Raw genomic sequence first — 24,358 nt, 5'->3', positions numbered from 1 at the left:
CTGTATAGAGATTACCCCGTAACCAACCACTCTGTATGTGACCCTGTACAGAGATTGCCCCTAACCAACCACTCTGTATGTGACCCTGTGTAAAGATTACCCCATAACCAACCACTCTGTATGTGACCCTGTGTAGAGATTACCCCCTAACCAACCACTCTGTATGTGACCCTGTATAGAGATTACCCCCTAACCAACCACTCTGTATGTGACTCTCTGTAGAGATTACCCCCTAACCAACCACTCTGTATGTGACCATGTGTAGAGATTACCCCCTAACCAACCACTCTGTATGTGACCATGTGTAGAGATTACCCCTAACCAACCACTCTGTATGTGACCCTGTGTAGAGATTACCCCTAACCAACCACTCTGTATGTGACTCTCTGTAGAGATTACCCCCTAACCAACCACTCTGTATGTGACCCTGTGTAGAGATGACCCCCTAACCAACCACTCTGTATGTGACCCTGTGTAGAGATGACCCCCTAACCAACCACTCTGTATGTGACCCTGTGTAGAGATTACCCCTAACCAACCACTCTGTATGTGACCATGTATAGAGATTACCCCTAACCAACCACTCTGTATGTGACTCTGTGTAGAGATTACCCCTAACCAACCACTCTGTATGTGACCCTGTGTAGAGATTACCCCTAACCAACCACTCTGTATGTGACTCTCTGTAGAGATTACCCCTAACCAACCACTCTGTATGTGACCCTGTGTAGAGATGACCCCTAACCAACCACTCTGTATGTGACCCTGTTTAGAGATTACCCCTAACAAACCACTCTGTATGTGACCCTGTATAAAGATTACCCCTAACCAACCACTCTGTATGGACCCTGTATAAAGATTACCCCTAACCAACCACACTGTATGTGACCCTGTGTAAAGATTACCCCCTAACCAACCACTCTGTATGTGACTCTGTGTAGAGATTACCCCTAACCAACCACTCTGTATGTGACCCTGTGTAGAGATTACCCCTAACCAACCACTCTGTATGTGACCCTGTATAGAGATTACCCCGTAACCAACCACTCTGTATGTGACCCTGTACAGAGATTGCCCCCAAACCAACCACTCTGTATGTGACCCTGTGTAAAGATTACCCCATAACCAACCACTCTGTATGTGACCCTGTGTAGAGATTACCCCTAACCAACCACTCTGTATGTGACCCTGTATAGAGATTACCCCTAACCAACCACTCTGTATGTGACTCTCTGTAGAGATTACCCCTAACCAACCACTCTGTATGTGACCATGTGTAGAGATTACCCCTAACCAACCACTCTGTATGTGACCATGTGTAGAGATTACCCCCTAACCAACCACTCTGTATGTGACCCTGTGTAGAGATTACCCCTAACCAACCACTCTGTATGTGACTCTCTGTAGAGATTACCCCTAACCAACCACTCTGTATGTGACCCTGTGTAGAGATGACCCCTAACCAACCACTCTGTATGTGACCCTGTTTAGAGATTACCCCCTAACCAACCACTCTGTATGTGACCCTGTGTAGAGATTACCCCCTAACCAACCACTCTGTATGTGACCATGTATAGAGATTACCCCTAACCAACCACTCTGTATGTGACTCTGTGTAGAGATTACCCCTAACCAACCACTCTGTATGTGACCCTGTATAGAGATTACCCCGTAACCAACCACTCTGTATGTGACCCTGTGTAGAGATTACCCCCTAACCAACCACTCTGTATGTGACCCTGTACAGAGATTGCCCCCTAACCAACCACTCTGTATGTGACCCTGTGTAAAGATTACACCCTAACCAACCACTCTGTATGTGACTCTGTGTAGAGATTACCCCTAACCAACCACTCTGTATGTGACTCTGTATAGAGATTACCCCGTAACCGACCACTCTGTATGTGACCCTGTAAAAGATTACCCCTAACCAACCACTCTGTATGGACCCTGTATAAAGATTACCCCCTAACCAACCACTCTGTATGTGACCCTGTGTAGAGATTACCCCATAACCAACCACTCTGTATGTGACCCTGTGTAGAGATTACCCCCTAACCAACCACTCTGTATGTGACTCTCTGTAGAGATGACCCCCTAACCAACCACTCTGTATGTGACCCTGTGTAGAGATTACCCCTAACCAACCACTCTGTATGTGACCCTGTATAAAGATTACCCCTAACCAACCACTCTGTATGTGACCCTGTATAAAGATTACCCCCTAACAAACCACTCTGTATGTGACCCTGTGTAGAGATTACCCCATAACCAACCACTCTGTATGTGACTCTGTGTAGAGATTACCCCCTAACCAACCACTCTGTATGTGACCATGTGTAGAGATTACCCCCCGAACCAACCACTCTGTATGTGACCCTGTGTAGAGATTACCCCTAACCAACCACTCTGTATGTGACTCTCTGTAGAGATTACCCCCTAACCAACCACTCTGTATGTGACCCTGTGTAGAGATTACCCCCTAACCAACCACTCTGTATGTGACCATGTGTAGAGATTACCCCCTAACCAACCACTCTGTATGTGACCCTGTTTAGAGATTACCCCCTAACCAACCACTCTGTATGTGACCCTGTTTAGAGATTACCCCAAACCAACCACTCTGTATGTGACCATGTGTAGAGATTACCCCTAACCAACCACTCTGTATGTAACCCTGTTCAGAGATTACCCCTAACCAACCACTATGTATGTGACCCTGTTTAGAGATTACCCCTAACCAACCACTCTGTATGTGACCCTGTTTAGAGATTACCCCTAACCAACCACTCTGTATGTGACCCTGTTTAGAGATTACCCCCTAACCAACCACTCTGTATGTGACCCTGTTTAGAGATTACCCCTAACCAACCACTCTGTATGTGACCCTGTTTAGAGATTACCCCTAACCAACCACTCTGTATGTGACCCTGTTTAGAGATTACCCCTAACCAACCACTCTGTATGTGACCCTGTGTAGAGATTACCCCTAACCAACCACTCTGTATGTGACCATGTGTAGAGATTACCCCCTAACCAACCACTCTGTATGTGACCCTGTTTAGAGATTACCCCTAACCAACCACTCTGTATGTGACCCTGTGTAGAGATTACCCCTAACCAACCACTCTGTATGTGACCATGTGTAGAGATTACCCCTAACCAACCACTCTGTATGTAACCCTGTTCAGAGATTACCCCTAACCAACCACTATGTATGTGACCCTGTTTAGAGATTACCCCTAACCAACCACTCTGTATGTGACCCTGTTTAGAGATTACCCCTAACCAACCACTCTGTATGTGACCCTGTTTAGAGATTACCCCCTAACCAACCACTCTGTATGTGACCCTGTTTAGAGATTACCCCCTAACCAACCACTCTGTATGTGACCCTGTTTAGAGATTACCCCTAACCAACCACTCTGTATGTGACCCTGTGTAGAGATTACCCCTAACCAACCACTCTGTATGTGACCCTGTTTAGAGATTACCCCTAACCAACCACTCTGTATGTGACCCTGTTTAGAGATTACCCCTAACCAACCACTCTGTATGTGACCCTGTGTAGAGATTACCCCTAACCAACCACTCTGTATGTGACCCTGTGTAGAGATTACCCCTAACCAACCACTCTGTATGTGACCCTGTGTAGAGATTACCCCTAACCAACCACTCTGTATGTGACCATGTGTAGAGATTACCCCTAACCAACCACTCTGTATGTGACCCTGTGTAGAGATTACCCCTAACCAACCACTCTGTATGTGACCCTGTTTAGAGATTACCCCCTAACCAACCACTCTGTATGTGACCCTGTTTAGAGATTACCCCTAACCAACCACTCTGTATGTGACCCTGTGTAGAGATTACCCCTAACCAACCACTCTGTATGTGACCCTGTGTAGAGATTACCCCCTAACCAACCACTCTGTATGTGACCCTGTGTAGAGATTACCCCCTAACCAACCACTCTGTATGTGACCATGTATAGAGATTACCCCCTAACCAACCACTCTGTATGTGACTCTGTGTAGAGATTACCCCCTAACCAACCACTCTGTATGTGACCCTGTGTAGAGATTACCCCCTAACCAACCACTCTGTATGTGACTCTCTGTAGAGATTACCCCCTAACCAACCACTCTGTATGTGACCCTGTGTAGAGATGACCCCCTAACCAACCACTCTGTATGTGACCCTGTTTAGAGATTACCCCCTAACAAACCACTCTGTATGTGACCCTGTATAAAGATTACCCCCTAACCAACCACTCTGTATGGACCCTGTATAAAGATTACCCCTAACCAACCACACTGTATGTGACCCTGTGTAAAGATTACCCCCTAACCAACCACTCTGTATGTGACTCTGTGTAGAGATTACCCCTAACCAACCACTCTGTATGTGACCCTGTGTAGAGATTACCCCTAACCAACCACTCTGTATGTGACCCTGTATAGAGATTACCCCGTAACCAACCACTCTGTATGTGACCCTGTACAGAGATTGCCCCTAAACCAACCACTCTGTATGTGACCCTGTGTAAAGATTACCCCATAACCAACCACTCTGTATGTGACCCTGTGTAGAGATTACCCCTAACCAACCACTCTGTATGTGACCCTGTATAGAGATTACCCCCTAACCAACCACTCTGTATGTGACTCTCTGTAGAGATTACCCCCTAACCAACCACTCTGTATGTGACCATGTGTAGAGATTACCCCTAACCAACCACTCTGTATGTGACCATGTGTAGAGATTACCCCTAACCAACCACTCTGTATGTGACCCTGTGTAGAGATTACCCCTAACCAACCACTCTGTATGTGACTCTCTGTAGAGATTACCCCTAACCAACCACTCTGTATGTGACCCTGTGTAGAGATGACCCCCTAACCAACCACTCTGTATGTGACCCTGTTTAGAGATTACCCCCTAACCAACCACTCTGTATGTGACCCTGTGTAGAGATTACCCCCTAACCAACCACTCTGTATGTGACCATGTATAGAGATTACCCCCTAACCAACCACTCTGTATGTGACTCTGTGTAGAGATTACCCCCTAACCAACCACTCTGTATGTGACCCTGTATAGAGATTACCCCGTAACCAACCACTCTGTATGTGACCCTGTGTAGAGATTACCCCCTAACCAACCACTCTGTATGTGACCCTGTACAGAGATTGCCCCCTAACCAACCACTCTGTATGTGACCCTGTGTAAAGATTACACCCTAACCAACCACTCTGTATGTGACTCTGTGTAGAGATTACCCCCTAACCAACCACTCTGTATGTGACTCTGTATAGAGATTACCCCGTAACCACCACTCTGTATGTGACCCTGTAAAAAGATTACCCCTAACCAACCACTCTGTATGGACCCTGTATAAAGATTACCCCCTAACCAACCACTCTGTATGTGACCCTGTGTAGAGATTACCCCATAACCAACCACTCTGTATGTGACCCTGTTTAGAGATTACCCCTAACCAACCACTCTGTATGTGACCCTGTTTAGAGATTACCCCCTAACCAACCACTAACTCCAACCAACCACTCTGTATGTGACCCTGTGTAGAGATTACCCCTAACCAACCACTCTGTATGTGACCCTGTATAAAGATTACCCCTAACCAACCACTCTGTATGTGACCCTGTATAAAGATTACCCCTAACAAACCACTCTGTATGTGACCCTGTGTAGAGATTACCCCATAACCAACCACTCTGTATGTGACTCTGTGTAGAGATTACCCCCTAACCAACCACTCTGTATGTGACCATGTGTAGAGATTACCCCCGAACCAACCACTCTGTATGTGACCCTGTGTAGAGATTACCCCCTAACCAACCACTCTGTATGTGACTCTCTGTAGAGATTACCCCCTAACCAACCACTCTGTATGTGACCCTGTGTAGAGATTACCCCCTAACCAACCACTCTGTATGTGACCATGTGTAGAGATTACCCCCTAACCAACCACTCTGTATGTGACCCTGTTTAGAGATTACCCCCTAACCAACCACTCTGTATGTGACCCTGTTTAGAGATTACCCCCAAACCAACCACTCTGTATGTGACCATGTGTAGAGATTACCCCCTAACCAACCACTCTGTATGTAACCCTGTTCAGAGATTACCCCCTAACCAACCACTATGTATGTGACCCTGTTTAGAGATTACCCCCTAACCAACCACTCTGTATGTGACCCTGTTTAGAGATTACCCCCTAACCAACCACTCTGTATGTGACCCTGTTTAGAGATTACCCCTAACCAACCACTCTGTATGTGACCCTGTTTAGAGATTACCCCCTAACCAACCACTCTGTATGTGACCCTGTTTAGAGATTACCCCCTAACCAACCACTCTGTATGTGACCCTGTTTAGAGATTACCCCCTAACCAACCACTCTGTATGTGACCCTGTGTAGAGATTACCCCCTAACCAACCACTCTGTATGTGACCATGTGTAGAGATTACCCCCTAACCAACCACTCTGTATGTGACCCTGTTTAGAGATTACCCCCTAACCAACCACTCTGTATGTGACCCTGTGTAGAGATTACCCCTTAACCAACCACTCTGTATGTGACCATGTGTAGAGATTACCCCCTAACCAACCACTCTGTATGTAACCCTGTTCAGAGATTACCCCCTAACCAACCACTATGTATGTGACCCTGTTTAGAGATTACCCCCTAACCAACCACTCTGTATGTGACCCTGTTTAGAGATTACCCCCTAACCAACCACTCTGTATGTGACCCTGTTTAGAGATTACCCCCTAACCAACCACTCTGTATGTGACCCTGTTTAGAGATTACCCCCTAACCAACCACTCTGTATGTGACCCTGTTTAGAGATTACCCCCTAACCAACCACTCTGTATGTGACCCTGTGTAGAGATTACCCCCTAACCAACCACTCTGTATGTGACCCTGTTTAGAGATTACCCCCTAACCAACCACTCTGTATGTGACCCTGTTTAGAGATTACCCCTAACCAACCACTCTGTATGTGACCCTGTGTAGAGATTACCCCTAACCAACCACTCTGTATGTGACCCTGTGTAGAGATTACCCCTAACCAACCACTGTATGTGACCCTGTTTAGAGATTACCCCTAACCAACCACTCTGTATGTGACTCTGTGTATTACCCCTAACCAACCACTCTGTGACCCTGTTTAGAGATTACCCCCTAACCAACCACTCTGTATGTGACCCTGTGTAGAGATTACCCCTAACCAACCACTGTGACCCTGTGTAGAGATTACCCCTAACCAACCACTCTGTATGTGACCCTGTTTAGAGATTATCCCCCTAACCAACCACTCTGTATGTGACTCTGTGTAGAGATTACCCCCTAACCAACCACTCTGTATGTGACCCTGTTTACAGATTACCCCCCTAACCAACCACTCTGTATGTGACTCTGTTTAGAGATTACCCCCTAACCAACCACTCTGTATGTGACTCTGTGTAGAGATTACCCCCTAACCAACCACTCTGTATGTGACTCTGTGTAGAGATTACCCCTAACCAACCACTCTGTATGTGACTCTGTGTAGAGATTACCCCTAACCAACCACTCTGTATGTGACTCTGTGTAGAGATTACCCCTAACCAACCACTCTGTATGTGACCCTGTTTAGAGATTACCCCCCTAACCAACCACTCTGTATGTGACTCTGTGTAGAGATTACCCCCTAACCAACCACTCTGTATGTGACTCTGTGTAGAGATTACCCCCTAACCAACCACTCTGTATGTGACCCTGTTTAGAGATTACCCCCTAACCAACCACTCTGTATGTGACCCTGTTTAGAGATTACCCCCTAACCAACCACTCTGTACTTGACCCTGTTTAGAGATTACCCCCTAACCAACCACTCTGTATGTGACCCTGTTTAGAGATTACCCCCTAACCAACCACTCTGTATGTGACCCTGTTTAGAGATTACCCCCTAACCAACCACTCTGTATGTGACCCTGTTTAGAGATTACCCCCTAACCAACCACTCTGTATGTGACCCTGTTTAGAGAATACCCCCTTAACCAACCAGTCAAATGCTGGTGATCTTAACCACTAGCCAATAGACAGATCTAATCATAAAGACAGCATATCATTATGGAACTATTGGCCCTGAATGTAGTTAAAGGCGGGAGCCAGTCAAGTTAGAAAGGCCATACACAGCTTTAGTAATTGAAAAGGCCCAATATCTTGCCCATCTTTATACAGCAGTTTGAATGATTACAGTACGTGGGAATGGCTATTTTCCTGTCAGACAGGTACTAACAGACAGACAGACAGACAGACAGACAGAGACAGGCAGACAGGTACTAACATACAGACAGACAGACAGACAGACAGACAGACAGACAGACAGACAGACAGACAGACAGACAGACAGACAGACAGACAGGTACTAACATACAGACAGAGAGAGACAGGCAGACAGGTACAGACAGACAGACAGACAGACAGACAGACAGACAGACAGACAGACAGACAGACAGACAGACAGACAGACACTAACATACAGACAGAGAGAGACAGGCAGACAGGTACTAACATACAGACAGACAGGTACTAACAGACAGACAGACAGACAGACAGACAGACAGGTACTAACATACAGACAGAGAGAGACAGGCAGACAGGTACTAACATACAGACAGACAGGTACTAACAGACAGACAGACAGACAGATAGACAGACAGACAGACAGGTACTAACATACAGACAGAGAGAGACAGGCAGACAGGTACTAACATACAGACAGACAGGTACTAACAGACAGACAGACAGACAGACAGACAGACAGACAGACAGACAGACAGACAGACAGGTACTAACATACAGACAGAGAGAGACAGGCAGACAGGTACTAACATACAGACAGACAGGTACTAACAGACAGACAGACAGACAGACAGACAGACAGACAGACAGACAGACAGACAGACAGACAGACAGACAGACAGACAGACAGACAGACAGGTACTAACATACAGACAGAGAGAGACAGGCAGACAGGTACTAACATACAGACAGACAGGTACTAACAGACAGACAGGTACTAACATACAGACAGAGAGAGACAGGCAGACAGGTACTAACATACAGACAGACAAAGACAGGCAGAGAGGCTGCAGTGACAGACCATGTCTGTCTGTACCAAAAAGGGGTAGGGTGAAGTTAGACCTTAGACACTGATCTATGGTCAGTTTAACATAAAGGTTAGGATACACACACACACACTAACACACACACTGTGTACACACCGGCTTGGTAGGTGATCCGGTAGGTGCCACACATGCATCTGCGAGGACCTGTAGAGACAGAGAGAGAGGATCAGGTTAGGACACGAATCTCAGAATCCTCTATTTATCTATCTATCTATCTCTATATCTATGTATATATATCAGGCATTTTGGGCAGGAGGTTGAGGGAAAGAGAGAGTGAGGGAGAGAGAGAGAGAGAGAGAGAGAGAGAGAGAGAGAGAGAGAGAGAGAGAGAGAGAGAGAGAGAGAGAGAGAGAGAGAGAGAGAGAGAGAGAGAGAAAGAGAGCGAGAGAGAAAGAGAGCGAGAGAGAGAGAGAGAGATTTGCCAAATCACTCAGGACCTCACAGAAATAGTCTAAGAGAATAAGAAAAATAAAGAATACAAGTAAACTGTTGGGAAAATACTGTCTGGTGGATGAACTACCTTCACCCCTTCCTCACACAACTATGACTATCATGTGGTCTAGATTTGATCAAACCTGGCACACAATTCTGATGACATTGATATCAAACAGTAAGAACAAGGAGGAGCATACCAATGCCATATCAAGGAGACTGAATTGAGTGCTGACCATAAAATAGTATGTGTGTAATTGAGTACTGACTGTATAATGGCTGTGTACAGGCACAGTAAACTGTTCTGACAGCTGATGCTTAAAGTTAGAGAGGGAGATATAAGTCTCCAGCTTCAGTGATTTTTGCAATTCGTTCCAGTAATTAGCAGCAGAGAACTGGAAGGAAAGGCGGCCAAAGAAAGTGTTGGCTTTGGGGATGACCAGTGAGAGCGCTTGCTACGGGTGGGTATTGCTATGGTGACCAGTGAGCTGAGATAAGGCGGGGCTTTACCTAGCAAAGACTTATAGATGACCTGGAGCCAGTGTGTTTACTATATAATGGGTACGTACGTAATTGAGTACTGACTATATAATGGTATGTGGGTAACTGAGTACAGACTATATAATGGTATGTGCGTAATTGAGTACTGACTATATAATGGTATTTGTGTAATTGAGTACTGACTATATAATGGTATTTGTGTAATTGAGTACTGACTATATAATGCTATGTGTGTAATTGAGTACAGACTATATAATGGTATGTGTGTAATTGAGTACTGACTATATAATGGTATGTGCGTAATTGAGTACTGACTATATAATGGTATGTGCGTAATTGAGTACTGACTATATAATGGTATGTGCATAATTGAGTACTGACTACATAATGGTATGTGTGTAATTGAGTACAGGCATTATAATACCGTTAGGAAAATCCTTGGTTCATAGTCTAGTTAAATTGCTCAATGACTCCATCACTGTATGAGACACATGCACTAATCCATACTATATCCCCCCATCCTCCACACACACGCACGCACGCATCACACGCACGCACACACACACACACACACACACACACACACACACACACACACACACACACACACACACACACACACACACACACACACACACACACACACACAGTGCAGTCAGGGGTTATAATGTCAGTGAGTACAGCTGAGAGAGAGAGAGCCATTGGTTTCAAAGTCAGTGTATCTGCCTCAGGTCCTAATGAAGCTCCGGCTGGAATAATAGGATTAGTGGTCTTCACTGCAGAACCAAAACACATCACACACCATCACACACCATCACACGCAGGAGAATAAACAGAACATACAAAGAGAGGGAGGGAGGGAGGGAGAGAATGAAGGAGGGAAGAAACAGAACAGTAAATCCTATTTTATTGAATTTTTACTGGTGCAGGATTAAGCAACGACCTACTGTGCTTCTGACAAATAGACCACATGAATAACACCCTGACATCAGAAAAAGGTCACATTCAGTAGCTGCACTTAGTTATTGTCAACAACAGAAACGAAAGTATAGATGTAGGATCTTCATTTGATCCAGTTTGCAACAGCAGGAAAATAATCCTGTAGCAACAGGACATGCGAATTATTATGTGGAATATCATGAATGTTTTTAGAGGTTGATACATTTTTTTGAAAGGGGAAATCAAGTGTAAAATAGAGATCATGGGGGCGATCAGGGGAAGAACATGGATTATTCAAGAGAGATTGATCATGTCGTTATTATCGGTGTGTCCTCAAATAGATTGTGATGTCACGTAACTCAGTTAGGATCTATTTTTGCATTGTTTACTTCAGTTTATTTGAGTAAATACTTTCTATAACGCTTATTTAGCTTAAAACGGCATTGTTGGTTAAGGGCTCGTAAGTAAGCATTTCACTGTAAGGTATTCGGCGCATGTGACAAATACAATTTGGTTTAATAGTGAGTCAGCATAATCAATATTGAATTAGCGATTGTCTTCATGATAGAGACTTCATATCGCTGTAACGGCTCTCGTCGAAAGGAGTGGACCAAAGCGCAGCGTGGAAAGTGTTCTAGATTTCTATTATCAAACAACACTCAAACAAAATAACAAAAGGCGAAAACGAAAGCGTACAGTTCTGTCAGGTAACAGACACTAAACAGAAAACAAGACCCCACAAAACCCAAAAGTAAAATGACAACTGATACATGATCCCCAATCAGAGACAATGATAAACAGCTGCCTCTGATCGGGAACCACACGCGGCAAAAACAAAGAAATAGAAAACATAGACTTTCCCACCCGAGTCACACCCTGACCTAACCAAACATAGAGAATAATAAGGATCTCTAAGGTCAGGGCGTGACAATCGCACTGCTCTCAGGTAACACTGCAAGTCCTGCTGTCACACAACTCAGTTATGTATCTTCATAGAATCACTACTGAGTTAGTTAGATATCACAGGCATGGTCCAGGCAAAAAGCTTTCACTCTCTGCTTCCCTGTTTCTTCCCAAAATCTAGAATGTTCTTTTTCAGTCATGTCAACAGGATGTTTTCCAGGCGAACAGCAACATCAATGATGGGCTGTGATTGTGTGTGCGCGTGCGTCTGTGTGCATGCTTGCTTGCTTACATGTGTGTGTGCGTGTTTATACGTGTGTGTGTGCATGCTTGCTTATGCGTGCGTGTGTGTGTGTGTGTGTGTGTGTGTGTGTGTGTGTGTGTGTGCTTATACGTGTGTGTTTGTGTGACTGTCAGCGGATGTTTGTGAGCAGTGAGATGACAGTATCAGTGGACAGCAGACACACAGAGGAAGGAAGCCCTGGTAATCAGTTTGTTATTGAGAGACTGATGCCTAATTGACAGACTAATTACAAGCTCCAGTCTGTGTTGTGTTGTGTTGTTACGTTTCACCTCACTACTGATTATGGCTGTATGGTTAAAGTGAAAATCAAAAACCGATCTTTGGTCCACTGGTCCACTGTTGAGCAGCCACGTCATCATGATGATGTCTTTTATATTCAGTCCAATATCTTGACAACTTGACTGCTGACATGCAAAACATTTTGGGACTGTATCAACAGTGGACTAATGACAAAAAATACCAAAAGATAGTTTTTTAGTGAATTTTCCCCTTAAATCATAGCCAAGCCCAACATTTACCTGTGTTGACCTTTACTGACTAACCCTAACTACATACACACAGGCATGAATGAGAGAGTGAGTGACAGGGAGAAACAGAGAAAGGGAATATAAGAGAAAACGAGAGAAGAATACAAGAGAAAAACGTGGGAGGCTGTAACCCATCCAATGTGCTCTGTGTGTTAAGCTCTGTCTAACTCTACAAGCTCTGTGTGTTAAGCTCTGTCTAACTCTACAAGCTCTGTTTGTTAAGCTCTGTCTAACTCTACAAGCTCTGTGTGTTAAGCTCTGTCTAACTCTACAAGCTCTGTTTGTTAAGCCCTGTCTAACTCTAGAGGCCCTGTGTGTTAAGCTCTGTCTAACTCTACAAGCTCTCTTTGTTAAGCTCTGTCTAACTCTACAAGCTCTGTTTGTTAAGCTCTGTCTAACTCTACAAGCTCTGTTTGTTAAGCTCTGTCTAACTCTACAAGCTCTGTTTGTTAAGCCCTGTCTAACTCTACAGGCTCTGTGTGTTAAACCCTGTCTAACTCTACAGGGTCTGTATGTTAAACCCTGTGGAGCTATATGGCTAATCTAGCCTATCAACACACTGGGAGACAGAGCAGTGGGAGAAGAAGCACACAGTCAACCTAGCAAACCAGAAATATTCCCAGAACATTAGCTAAGATTCCCATTAAGTTTAAGTTCGGGTATTATCTAACATTAGGATAATAACATCCCAAAAACACTCAAAAACATTCAGAAAAAGTTTTAAATTAAATTTCCTTGAAATGTTCTAACATTCACAAAAATGTTGTGCCCAACATCTGTAACAACCACCATAGAACGTTCCACAAACGTTGTCATTAGGTTTCCAGGTAATGTAACAACATGTACCAGTAATGTATTTAGAACACACTGCTGCCACAAAATGTGAGAACAATGTTCTGGGAACGTTCTTGCAACATCAGGCAAATGTTTTCTACAAATCATCAACACAACTGGACAGTTTCTGTGTTATGAGAAAAATTGACGCAACCAAACGAATGTCCTGGAAACTTTCAAAGAACAAATTTTAGTGCACACCCAGACCAACCATCTGCTGTGTATAATAATGATCTGAGGAGACAGAGGGAGGCTAGATCACATGATTTAGAGGAACGATGACTGACGTTAGAACATACTGTACGAATCAAGTTTAAGTGACAAGGCATTCGTTTTTTCTCATCGTTACTTCTGTCATCATGAAACTGTCACCAAAGGATGCCGTGTTAATGATTGGCAATAGAATCATTGTTCTGATGATAAGCTGACGTTCCCTCAACGTATATATAGGTGTGCTGTCTGGATGTTATTGCCTAAACGGTTACAGAAGATCATCAGCACCCCTAGGAAAAACTCACAGCAACGGGTGACTTTTTGGAGGATTTCTTGGTTGCTATAGCAACAGGGAGAGTGCATAACAAACTCTGGTGGGCTGACATTTGTTTGACTAAGTCCAGATTGATCCATCCTAGCAGAGCCCAGTGAATCCACATATTACACTGTAACTACTATGGGCCTGGATGGGAGGGGCGTACATGAGAGACAGACAGAGAAACTCAGAAGAGTTTGTGTGTGTGTGCGTTAATATGAGTGTGTGCGTTAATGTGTGTGTGTGGTGTGTGTGTGTGTGTGTGTGTGTGTGTGTGTGTGTGTGTGTGTGTGTGTGTGTGTGTGTGTGTGTGTGTGCTTGTGTCTCTAAAATGTATGAAACTAGGGTCGGGCACCCAGGGCCCCATCACAGAGTCAGTTAATGTGTGCTGGTTAAACCCTCTATACCTACTAACTGGAGCTGAGACTGACACAGATATATCACTGTAGGGGCCCCTGTGGCCCCCGGCCTATCAGTCGGAGGAGCCTTCTTCCTTTATTCACAGCTGACAGCAAACAGTTCTCAGCACCACTCAGCACCGTGGTACTCAGCCATCCCACTGAAGGAGATGTGGCTCAGCACTGTGGTACTCAGGCCTTCAGCCATCCCACTGAAGGAGATGTGGCTCAACACTGTGGTACTCAGGCCTTCAGCCATCCCACTGAAGGAGATGCGGCTCAGCACTGTGGTACCCGGGCCTTCAGCCATCCTAGTGAAGGAGATGTGGCTCAGCACTGTGGTGCTCAGGCCTACAGCCATCCTAGTGAAGGAGATGTGGCTCAGCACCGTGGTGCACAGGCCTTCAACCATCCCACTGAAGGAAATGTGGCTCAGCAATGTGGTACTCAGGCCTTCAGTCATCCCAGTGAAGGAGATGTGGCTCAGTACCCTGGTACTCAGGCTTTCAGCCATCCAACTGAAGGAGATGACGCTCAGCAATGTGGTACTCAGGCCTTCAGTCATCCCAGTGAAGGAGATGTGGCTCAGCACTGTGGAACTCAGGCCTTCAGCCATCCCAGTGAAGGAGATGTGGCTCAGCACCGTGGTGCTCAGGCCTTCAGCCATCCCACTGAAAGAGATGTGGCTCAGCAATGTGGTACTCGGGCCTTCAGCCATCCCACTGAAGGAGATGTGGCTCAGCAATGTGGTACTCAGGCCTTCAGTCATCCCAGTGAAGGAGATGTGGCTCAGCAATGTGGTACTCAGGCCTTCAGTCATCCCAGTGAAGGAGATGTGGCTCAGCACTGTGGAACTCAGGCCTTAAGCCATCCCACGGAAGGAGATGTGGCTCAGCACCATGGTACTCAGGCCTTCAGCCATCCCAGTGAAGAAGATGTGGCTCAGCACCGTGGTGCTCAGGCCTTCAGCCATCCCAGTGAAGGAGATGTAGCTCACCACCATGGTGCTAAGGCCTTCAGTCATCCCAGTGAAGGAGATGTGGCTCAGCACTGTGGAACTCAGGCCTTAAGCCATCCCACTGAACGAGATGTGACTCAGCACCATGGTACTCAGGCCTTCAGCCATCCCACTGAAGGAGATGAGGCTCATCAATGTGGTACACAGGCATTCAGTCATCCCAGTGAAGGAGATGTGGCTCAGCAATGTGGTACTCAGGCATTTAGTCATCCCAGTGAAGGAGATGTGGCTCAGCACCCTGGTACTCAGGCTTTCAGCCATCCAACTGAAGGAGATGACGCTCAGCAATGTGGTACTCAGGCCTTCAGTCATCCCAGTGAAGGAGATGTGGCTCAGCACTGTGGAACTCAGGCCTTCAGCCATCCCAGTGAAGGAGATGTGGCTCAGCACTGTGGTACTCAGGCCTTCAGCCATACCACAGAAGGAGATGTGGCTCAGCACTGTGGTACTCAGGCCTTCAGTCATCCCAGTGAAGGAGATGTGGCTCAGCACTGTGGAACTCAGGCCTTCAGCCATCCCAGTGAAGGAGATGTGGCTCAGCACCGTGGTGCTCAGGCCTTCAGCCATCCCACTGAAAGAGATGTGGCTCAGCAATGTGGTACTCGGTCCTTCAGCCATCCCAGTGAAGGAGATGTGGCTCAGCACTGTGGTACTCAGGCCTTCAGCCATTCCAGTGAAGGAGATGTGGCTCAGCACTGTGGTACTCAGGCCTCCAGCCATCCCAGTGAAGGAGATGTGGCTCAGCACTGTGGTACCCAGGCCTTCAGCCATCCTAGTGAAGGAGATGTGGCTCAGCACTGTGGTGCTCAGGCCTACAGCCATCCCAGTGAAGGAGATGTGGCTCAGCACTGCGGTACCCAGGCCTTCAGCCATCCCAGTGAAGGAGATGTGGCTCAGCACTGTGGTACTCAGGCCTTCAGCCATCCCACTGAAGGAGATGTGGCTCAGCAATGTGGTACTCAGGCCTTCAGTCATCCCAGTGAAGGAGATGTGGCTCAGCACCGTGGTGCTCAGGCCTTCAGCCATCCCAGTGAAGGAGATGTGGCTCACCACCATGGTGCTAAGGCCTTCAGTCATCCCAGTGAAGGAGATGTGGCTCAGCACTGTGGCTCAGGCCTTACCATCCCAGTGAAGGAGATGTGACTCGGCACCATGGTACTCAGGCCTTCAGCCATCCCACTGAAGGAGATGAGGCTCAGCAATGTGGTACTCAGGCATTCAGTCATCCCAGTGAAGGAGATGTGACTCAGCACCATGGTACTCAGGCCTTCAGTCATCCCAGTGAAGGAGATATGGCTCAGAACCATGGTGCTCAGGCCTTCAGCCATCCCAGTGAAGGAGATGTGGCTCAGGCCTTCAGCCACCCCAGTGAAGGAGATGTGGCTCAGCACTGTGGTACCCAGGCCTTCAGCCATCCCACTGAAGGAGATGTGGCTCAGCAATGTGGTACTCAGGACTTCAGCCATCCTAGTGAAGGAGATGTGGCTCAGCACTGTGGTACTCAGGCCTTCAGCCATTCCAGTGAAGGAGATGTGGCTCAGCACTGTGGTACCCAGGCCTCCAGCCATCCCGGTGAAGTAGATGTGAATCAGCACTGTGGTAATCAGGCCTTAAGCCATCCAATTGAAGGAGATGTGGCTCAGAACCATGGTGCTCAGGCCTTCAGCCATCCCAGTGAAGGAGATGTGGCTCAGCATTGTGGTACTCAGGCCTTCAGCCACCCCAGTGAAGGAGATGTGGCTCAGCAATGTGGTACTCAGGCCTTCAGCCATCCCACTGAAGGAGATGTGGCTCAGCAATGTGGTACTCGGGCCTTCAGTCATCCCAGGAAAGGAGATGTGGCTCAGCACTGCGGTACCCAGGCCTTCAGCCATCCCAGTGAAGGAGATGTGGCTCAGAACTGTGGTACTCAGGCCTTCAGCCAACCCACTGAAGGAGATGTGGCTCAGCACCGTGGTGCTCAGGCCTTCAGCCATCCCAGTGAAGGAGATGTGGCTCACCACCATGGTGCTAAGGCCTTCAGTCAACCCAGTGAAGGAGATGTGGCTCAGCACTGTGGAACTCAGGCCTTAAGCCATCCCAGTGAAGGAGATGTGACTCGGCACGATGGTACTCAGGCCTTCAGCCATCCCACTGAAGGAGATGAGGCTCAGCAATGTGGTACTCAGGCATTCAGTCATCCCAGTGAAGGAGATGTGGCTCAGCACCATGGTACTCAGGCCTTCAGTCATCCCAGTGAAGGAGATATGGCTTAGAACCATGGTGCTCAGGCCTTCAGCCATCCCAGTGAAGGAAATGTGGCTCAGCACTGTGGTACCCAGGCCTTCAGCCATCCCAGTGAAGGAGATGTGGCTCAGCACCATGGTACCCAGGCCTTCAGCCATCCCAGTGAAGGAGATGTGGCTCAGAACCATGGTGCTCAGGTCTTCAGCCACCCCAGTGAAGGAGATGTGGCTCAGCAATGTGGTACTCAGGCCTTCAGCCATCCCACTGAAGGAGATGTGGCTCAGCAATGTGGTACTCGGGCCTTCAGTCATCCCAGGAAAGGAGATGTGGCTCAGCACTGCGGTACCCAGGCCTTCAGCCATCCCAGTGAAGGAGATGTGGCTCAGAACTGTGGTACTCAGGCCTTCAGCCAACCCACTGAAGGAGATGTGGCTCAGCACCGTGGTGCTCAGGCCTTCAGCCATCCCAGTGAAGGAGATGTGGCTCACCACCATGGTGCTAAGGCCTTCAGTCAACCCAGTGAAGGAGATGTGGCTCAGCACTGTGGAACTCAGGCCTTAAGCCATCCCAGTGAAGGAGATGTGACTCGGCACGATGGTACTCAGGCCTTCAGCCATCCCACTGAAGGAGATGAGGCTCAGCAATGTGGTACTCAGGCATTCAGTCATCCCAGTGAAGGAGATGTGGCTCAGCACCATGGTACTCAGGCCTTCAGTCATCCCAGTGAAGGAGATATGGCTTAGAACCATGGTGCTCAGGCCTTCAGCCATCCCAGTGAAGGAAATGTGGCTCAGCACTGTGGTACCCAGGCCTTCAGCCATCCCAGTGAAGGAGATGTGGCTCAGCACCATGGTACCCAGGCCTTCAGCCATCCCAGTGAAGGAGATGTGGCTCAGAACCATGGTGCTCAGGTCTTCAGTCATCCCAGTGAAGGAGATGTGGCTCAGCACTGTGGTACTCAGGCCTTCAGCCATACCACAGAAGGTGATGTGGCTCAGCACTGTGGTGCTCAGGCCTTCAGCCATCCCACTGAAAGAGATGTGGCTCAGCAATGTGGTACTCAGGACTTCAGCCATCCTAGTGAAGGAGATGTGGCTCAGCACTGTGGTACTCAGGCCTTCAGCCATTCCAGTGAAGGAGATGTGGCTCAGCACTGTGGTACCCAGGCCTCCAGCCATCCCGGTGAAGGAGATGTGAATCAGCACTGTGATAATCAGGCCTTAAGCCATCCAATTGAAGGAGATGTGGCTCAGCACTGTGGTAATCAGGCCTTAAGCATTCCAATTGAAGGAGATGTGGCTCAGCACTGTGGTACCCAGGCCTCCAGCCATCCCAGTGAAGGAGATGTGAATCAGCACTGTGGTACCCAGGCCTCCAGCCATCCCAGTGAAGGAGATGTGAATCAGCACTGTGGTAATCAGGCCTTAAGCCATCCAATTGAAGGAGATGTGGCTCAGCACTGTGGTAATCAGGCCTTCAGCCATCCCAGTGAAGGAGATGTGGCTCAGAACCATGGTGCTCAGGTGTTCAGCCATCCCAGTGAAGGAGATGTGGCTCAGCACTGTGGTACTCAGGCCTTCAGCCATACCACAGAAGGAGATGTGGCTCAGCAATGTGGTACTCAGGCCTTCAGCCATCCCAGTGAAGGAGATGTGGCTCAGCATTGTGGTACTCAGGCCTTCAGCCACCCCAGTGAAGGAGATGTGGCTCAGCACTGTGGTACCCAGGCCTTCAGCCATCCCACTGAAGGAGATGTGGCTCAGAACCGTGGTGCCCAGGCCTTCAGCCATCCCACTGAAGGAGATGTGGCTCAGCAATGTGGTGCTCAGGCCTTCAGCGATCCCTCTGAAGGAGATGTGGCTCAACACCGTGGTACTCAGGCCTTCAGCAATCCCAGTGAAGGAGATGTGGCTCCGGACTGTGGTACCAAGGCCTTCAGCCATTCCAGTGAAGGAGATGTGGCTCAGCATTGTGGTACTCAGGCCTTCATTCACCCCAGTGAAGGAGATGTGGCGTCCTCTCTAAAAGGTCAGGCCTCGGAAAGTGCACAGGCGTAGGTTTTATCAGAGATGGACAGGCATATTAAAAAAGACAGACTGAGAGATGAAGAGAGAGAAGAAAGGACCAAAATAGATAAAGAGACAGACATACTGTACAGACAGACATGCATACATACAGATATGGTGGTAAAAATGTAAAAACAGACAGACAGACAGACAGACAGACAGACAGACAGACAGACAGACAGACAGACAGACAGACAGACATACAGACAAAAACAGCCTGACAGCTCGAGAGACAAACAGATAAAACCAAAAAAACATTCACACCAACTCAAAGCTAATCTGCGTCATCTCCTCAATTTAGCCTCATAGCGCATTCTTACGACATCGCTATGGAACCTAGTGAACAATACCCAAGCAGATACATCCATATATGGCAGGTGGAATCAGAGTCCCAGACTGGACTAATATGGATCTACTGGGCTTAGGACCCACTCAGACTGGACTAATGTGGATATACCGGGCTTAGGACCCACTCAGACTGGACTAATGTGGATATACCGGGCTTAGGACCCACTCAGACTGGACTAATGTGAATATACCGGGCTTAGGACCCACTCAGACTGGACTAATGTGGATATACCGGGCTTAGGACCCACTCAGACTGGAAGGAAGACAAAAGTACTGCAGCCTCCCAGATACCCGCCTGCACACTTTTCAAAGCCATGCCAGACGTGTCTGTTTTACAGCCATCTTAGTGGTTTTTCTCTCTCTGTTTTAAGGTCCAAAGCCTGTAAAATAACATTGTTTTGTTGAGTCACTCTGGCTCTGTGCTGGTGAGGGAGAGAGAGAGAGAGAGTGAGAGAGAGAGAGAGAGAGAGAGAGAGAGAGAGAGAGGGGGAAAGGGAGAGGGAGAGGGAAAGGGGGGGGGGGGCCCATACATGGCGTTGGGCCAAGGGAAGAACGGACACATACCCCTGGCATGGGAGCCAGAAGCAGCAAAGGAGAGGGGAAGGGAGGGAGGTGTGTCTGAGTTGACCATAACAAATATGCCATGCCTTGTACACAAGTACCACAAGTTCTCTATTGTAGAGGAGAGGGTGAGAGAGTCCAGCGAGGGGTTCATCTGTCCAGTCACGAGGAGGTCTTAGAAGGAACTGAGGCAGAACCAGACCCCCAGACAGCTAGCCAACCAGCCTGCATTTCTCTCAATCCCACCCCAGAAAAAGTGTCTCATATGGGGTTTAGTGGAGCAAAGCATTGCTCGTGGGGAGTCTTTCCACAGCACAGTATATCCACACTCCTAGCAGAGATCTGGCTGAATCACAAGTGGCTTCCTCTCCCAAAGAACACAACTCCAACTATCTGGGTGTATAATATAGGGTAGACAAGCTGGCAGTATACTGCCTGACTCAAATCCATTTTCCCTGTGCAAAACCAAGCTTGGATTCTGATTGCTATGAAAAAAAGTGAAGGAATGTATAAATTCCCACCACCCAGACGCGTGGGCTTACAACAGGTTGGAACAAGCAGCCTTCCAGCGTACTGTACGCCAAGAAAACATTTAGCTTTCAGCTCCATACAGCACAGTGCTAAGAGAGTTTCAGCTCCATTACAACACAGTGCTAAGAGAGATTCAGCTCCATACAACACAGTGCTAAGAGAGATTCAGCTCCATACAGCACAGTACTAAGAGAGATTCAGCTCCATACAACACAGTGTTAAGAGAGATTCAGCTCCATACAACACAGTACTAAGAGAGATTCAGCTCCGTACATCACAGTGCTAAGAGCGATTCATCCCAATACAACACAGTACTAAGAGAGATTCAGCTCCATACAACACAGTGTTAAGAGAGATTCAGCTCCATACAACACAGTACTAAGAGAGATTCAGCTCCGTACATCACAGTGCTAAGAGCGATTCATCTCCATACAACACAGCGCTAAGAGAGATTCAGCTCCATACAACACAGTACTAAGAGAGATTCAGCTCCATACAACACAGTGCTAAGAGAGTTTCAGCTCCATACAACACAGTACTAAGAGAGATTCAGCTCCATACAACACAGTGTTAAGAGAGATTCAGCTCCATACAACACAGTACTAAGAGAGATTCAGCTCCGTACATCACAGTGCTAAGAGCAATTCATCTCCATACAACACAGCGCTAAGAGAGATTCAGCTCCATACAACACAGTACTAAGAGAGATTCAGCTCCATACAACACAGTGCTAAGAGAGATTCAGCTCCATACAACACAGTGCTAAGAGAGATTCAGCTCCATACAACACAGTGCTGAGACTCAGCTCCATACAACACAGTGCTAAGAGAGATTCAGCTCTGTACAACACAGTACTAAGAGAGATTCAGCTCTGTACAACACAGTGCTAAGAGGGATTCAGCTCCGTACAACACAGTGCTAAGAGGGATTCAGCTCCGTACAACACAGTGCTAAGAGATATTCAGCTCCATACAACACAGTGCTAAGAGAGATTCAGCTCCATACAACACAGTGCTGAGACTCAGCTCCATACAACACAGTGCTAAGAGAGATTCAGCTCTGTACAACACAGTGCTAAGAGAGATTCAGCTCCATACAACACAGTGTTAAGAGAGATTCAGCTGCATACAACACAGTGCTAAGAGAGATTCAGCTCTGTACAACACAGTGCTAAGAGGGATTCAGCTCCGTACAACACAGTGCTAAGAGGGATTCAGCTCCGTACAACACAGTGCTAAGAGATATTCAGCTCCATACAACACAGTACTAAGAGAGATTCAGCTCCGTACATCACAGTGCTAAGAGCAATTCATCTCCATACAACACAGCGCTAAGAGAGATTCAGCTCCATACAACACAGTACTAAGAGAGATTCAGCTCCATACAACACAGTGCTAAGAGAGATTCAGCTCCATACAACACAGTGCTAAGAGAGATTCAGCTCCATACAACACAGTGCTAAGAGAGATTCAGCTCCATACAACACAGTGCTGAGAGAGATTCAGCTCCGTACAACACAGTGTTAAGAGAGATTCAGCTCCATACAACACAGTGCTGAGAGAAATTCAGCTCCGTACAACACAGTGTTAAGAGAGATTCAGCTCCGTACAACACAGTGCTAAGAGAGATTCAGCTCCGTACAACACAGTGCTAAGAGGGATTCAGCTCCGTACAACACAGTGCTAAGAGATATTCAGCTCCATACAACACAGTGCTAAGAGAGATTCAGCTCCATACAACACAGTGCTGAGACTCAGCTCCATACAACACAGTACTAAGAGAGATTCAGCTCCATACAACACAGTGTTAAGAGAGATTCAGCTCCATACAGCACAGTGCTAAGAGAGTTTCAGCTCCATACAACACAGTACTAAGAGAGATTCAGCTCCATACAACACAGTGTTAAGAGAGATTCAGCTCCATACAACACAGTACTAAGAGAGATTCAGCTCCGTACATCACAGTGCTAAGAGCGATTCAGTTCCATACAACACAGTGCTAAGAGAGTTTCAGCTCCATACAACACAGTACTAAGAGAGATTCAGCTCCATACAACACAGTGTTAAGAGAGATTCAGCTCCATACAACACAGTACTAAGAGAGATTCAGCTCCGTACATCACAGTGCTAAGAGCAATTCATCTCCATACAACACAGCGATAAGAGAGATTCAGCTCCATACAACATAGTACTAAGAGAGATTCAGCTCCATACAACACAGTGCTAAGAGAGATTCAGCTCCATACAACACAGTGCTAAGAGAGATTCAGCTCCATACAACACAGTGCTAAGAGAGATTCAGCTCCATACAACACAGTGCTGAGAGAGATTCAGCTCCGTACAACACAGTGTTAAGAGAGATTCAGCTCCATACAACACAGTGCTAAGAGAGATTCAGCTCCGTACAACACAGTGTTAAGAGAGATTCAGCTCCGTACAACACAGTGCTAAGAGAGATTCAGCTCCGTACAACACAGTGCTAAGAGGGATTCAGCTCCGTACAACACAGTGCTAAGAGATATTCAGCTCCATACAACACAGTGCTAAGAGAGATTCAGCTCCATACAACACAGTGCTGAGACTCAGCTCCATACAACACAGTGCTAAGAGAGATTCAGCTCTGTACAACACAGTACTAAGAGAGATTCAGCTCTGTACAACACAGTGCTAAGAGAGTTTCAGCTCCATACAACACAGTACTAAGAGAGATTCAGCTCCATACAACACAGTGTTAAGAGAGATTCAGCTCCATACAACACAGTACTAAGAGAGATTCAGCTCCGTACATCACAGTGCTAAGAGCAATTCATCTCCATACAACACAGCGATAAGAGAGATTCAGCTCCATACAACATAGTACTAAGAGAGATTCAGCTCCATACAACACAGTGCTAAGAGAGATTCAGCTCCATACAACACAGTGCTAAGAGAGATTCAGCTCCATACAACACAGTGCTAAGAGAGATTCAGCTCCATACAACACAGTGCTGAGAGAGATTCAGCTCCGTACAACACAGTGTTAAGAGAGATTCAGCTC

At 47.0% G+C, this 24,358-nt stretch overlaps 1 protein-coding gene across 11 annotated transcripts in view; it reads right to left on the bottom strand.

The window, feature by feature from the left end:
- The window catches only part of LOC115122152 (tensin-1-like), a 291,714-nt gene that overhangs the window by 86,015 nt on the left and 181,341 nt on the right, over positions 1-24,358 (bottom strand). For all 11 annotated transcript variants that reach the window (XM_065018953.1, XM_065018954.1, XM_065018959.1 and 8 more), the window contains one exon: positions 9,302-9,349. In XM_065018953.1, the coding sequence (XP_064875025.1) occupies positions 9,302-9,349 (48 nt within the window). The remainder of the gene's footprint in view (positions 1-9,301; positions 9,350-24,358) is intronic.

The sequence above is a fragment of the Oncorhynchus nerka genome, linkage group LG5 (assembly GCF_034236695.1).
Source record: "Oncorhynchus nerka isolate Pitt River linkage group LG5, Oner_Uvic_2.0, whole genome shotgun sequence".
Classification (NCBI taxonomy): domain Eukaryota; kingdom Metazoa; phylum Chordata; class Actinopteri; order Salmoniformes; family Salmonidae; genus Oncorhynchus; species Oncorhynchus nerka.
Note: the sequence above shows the minus strand (reverse complement) of the source record. Positions and strands in the feature narration are given on the sequence as shown.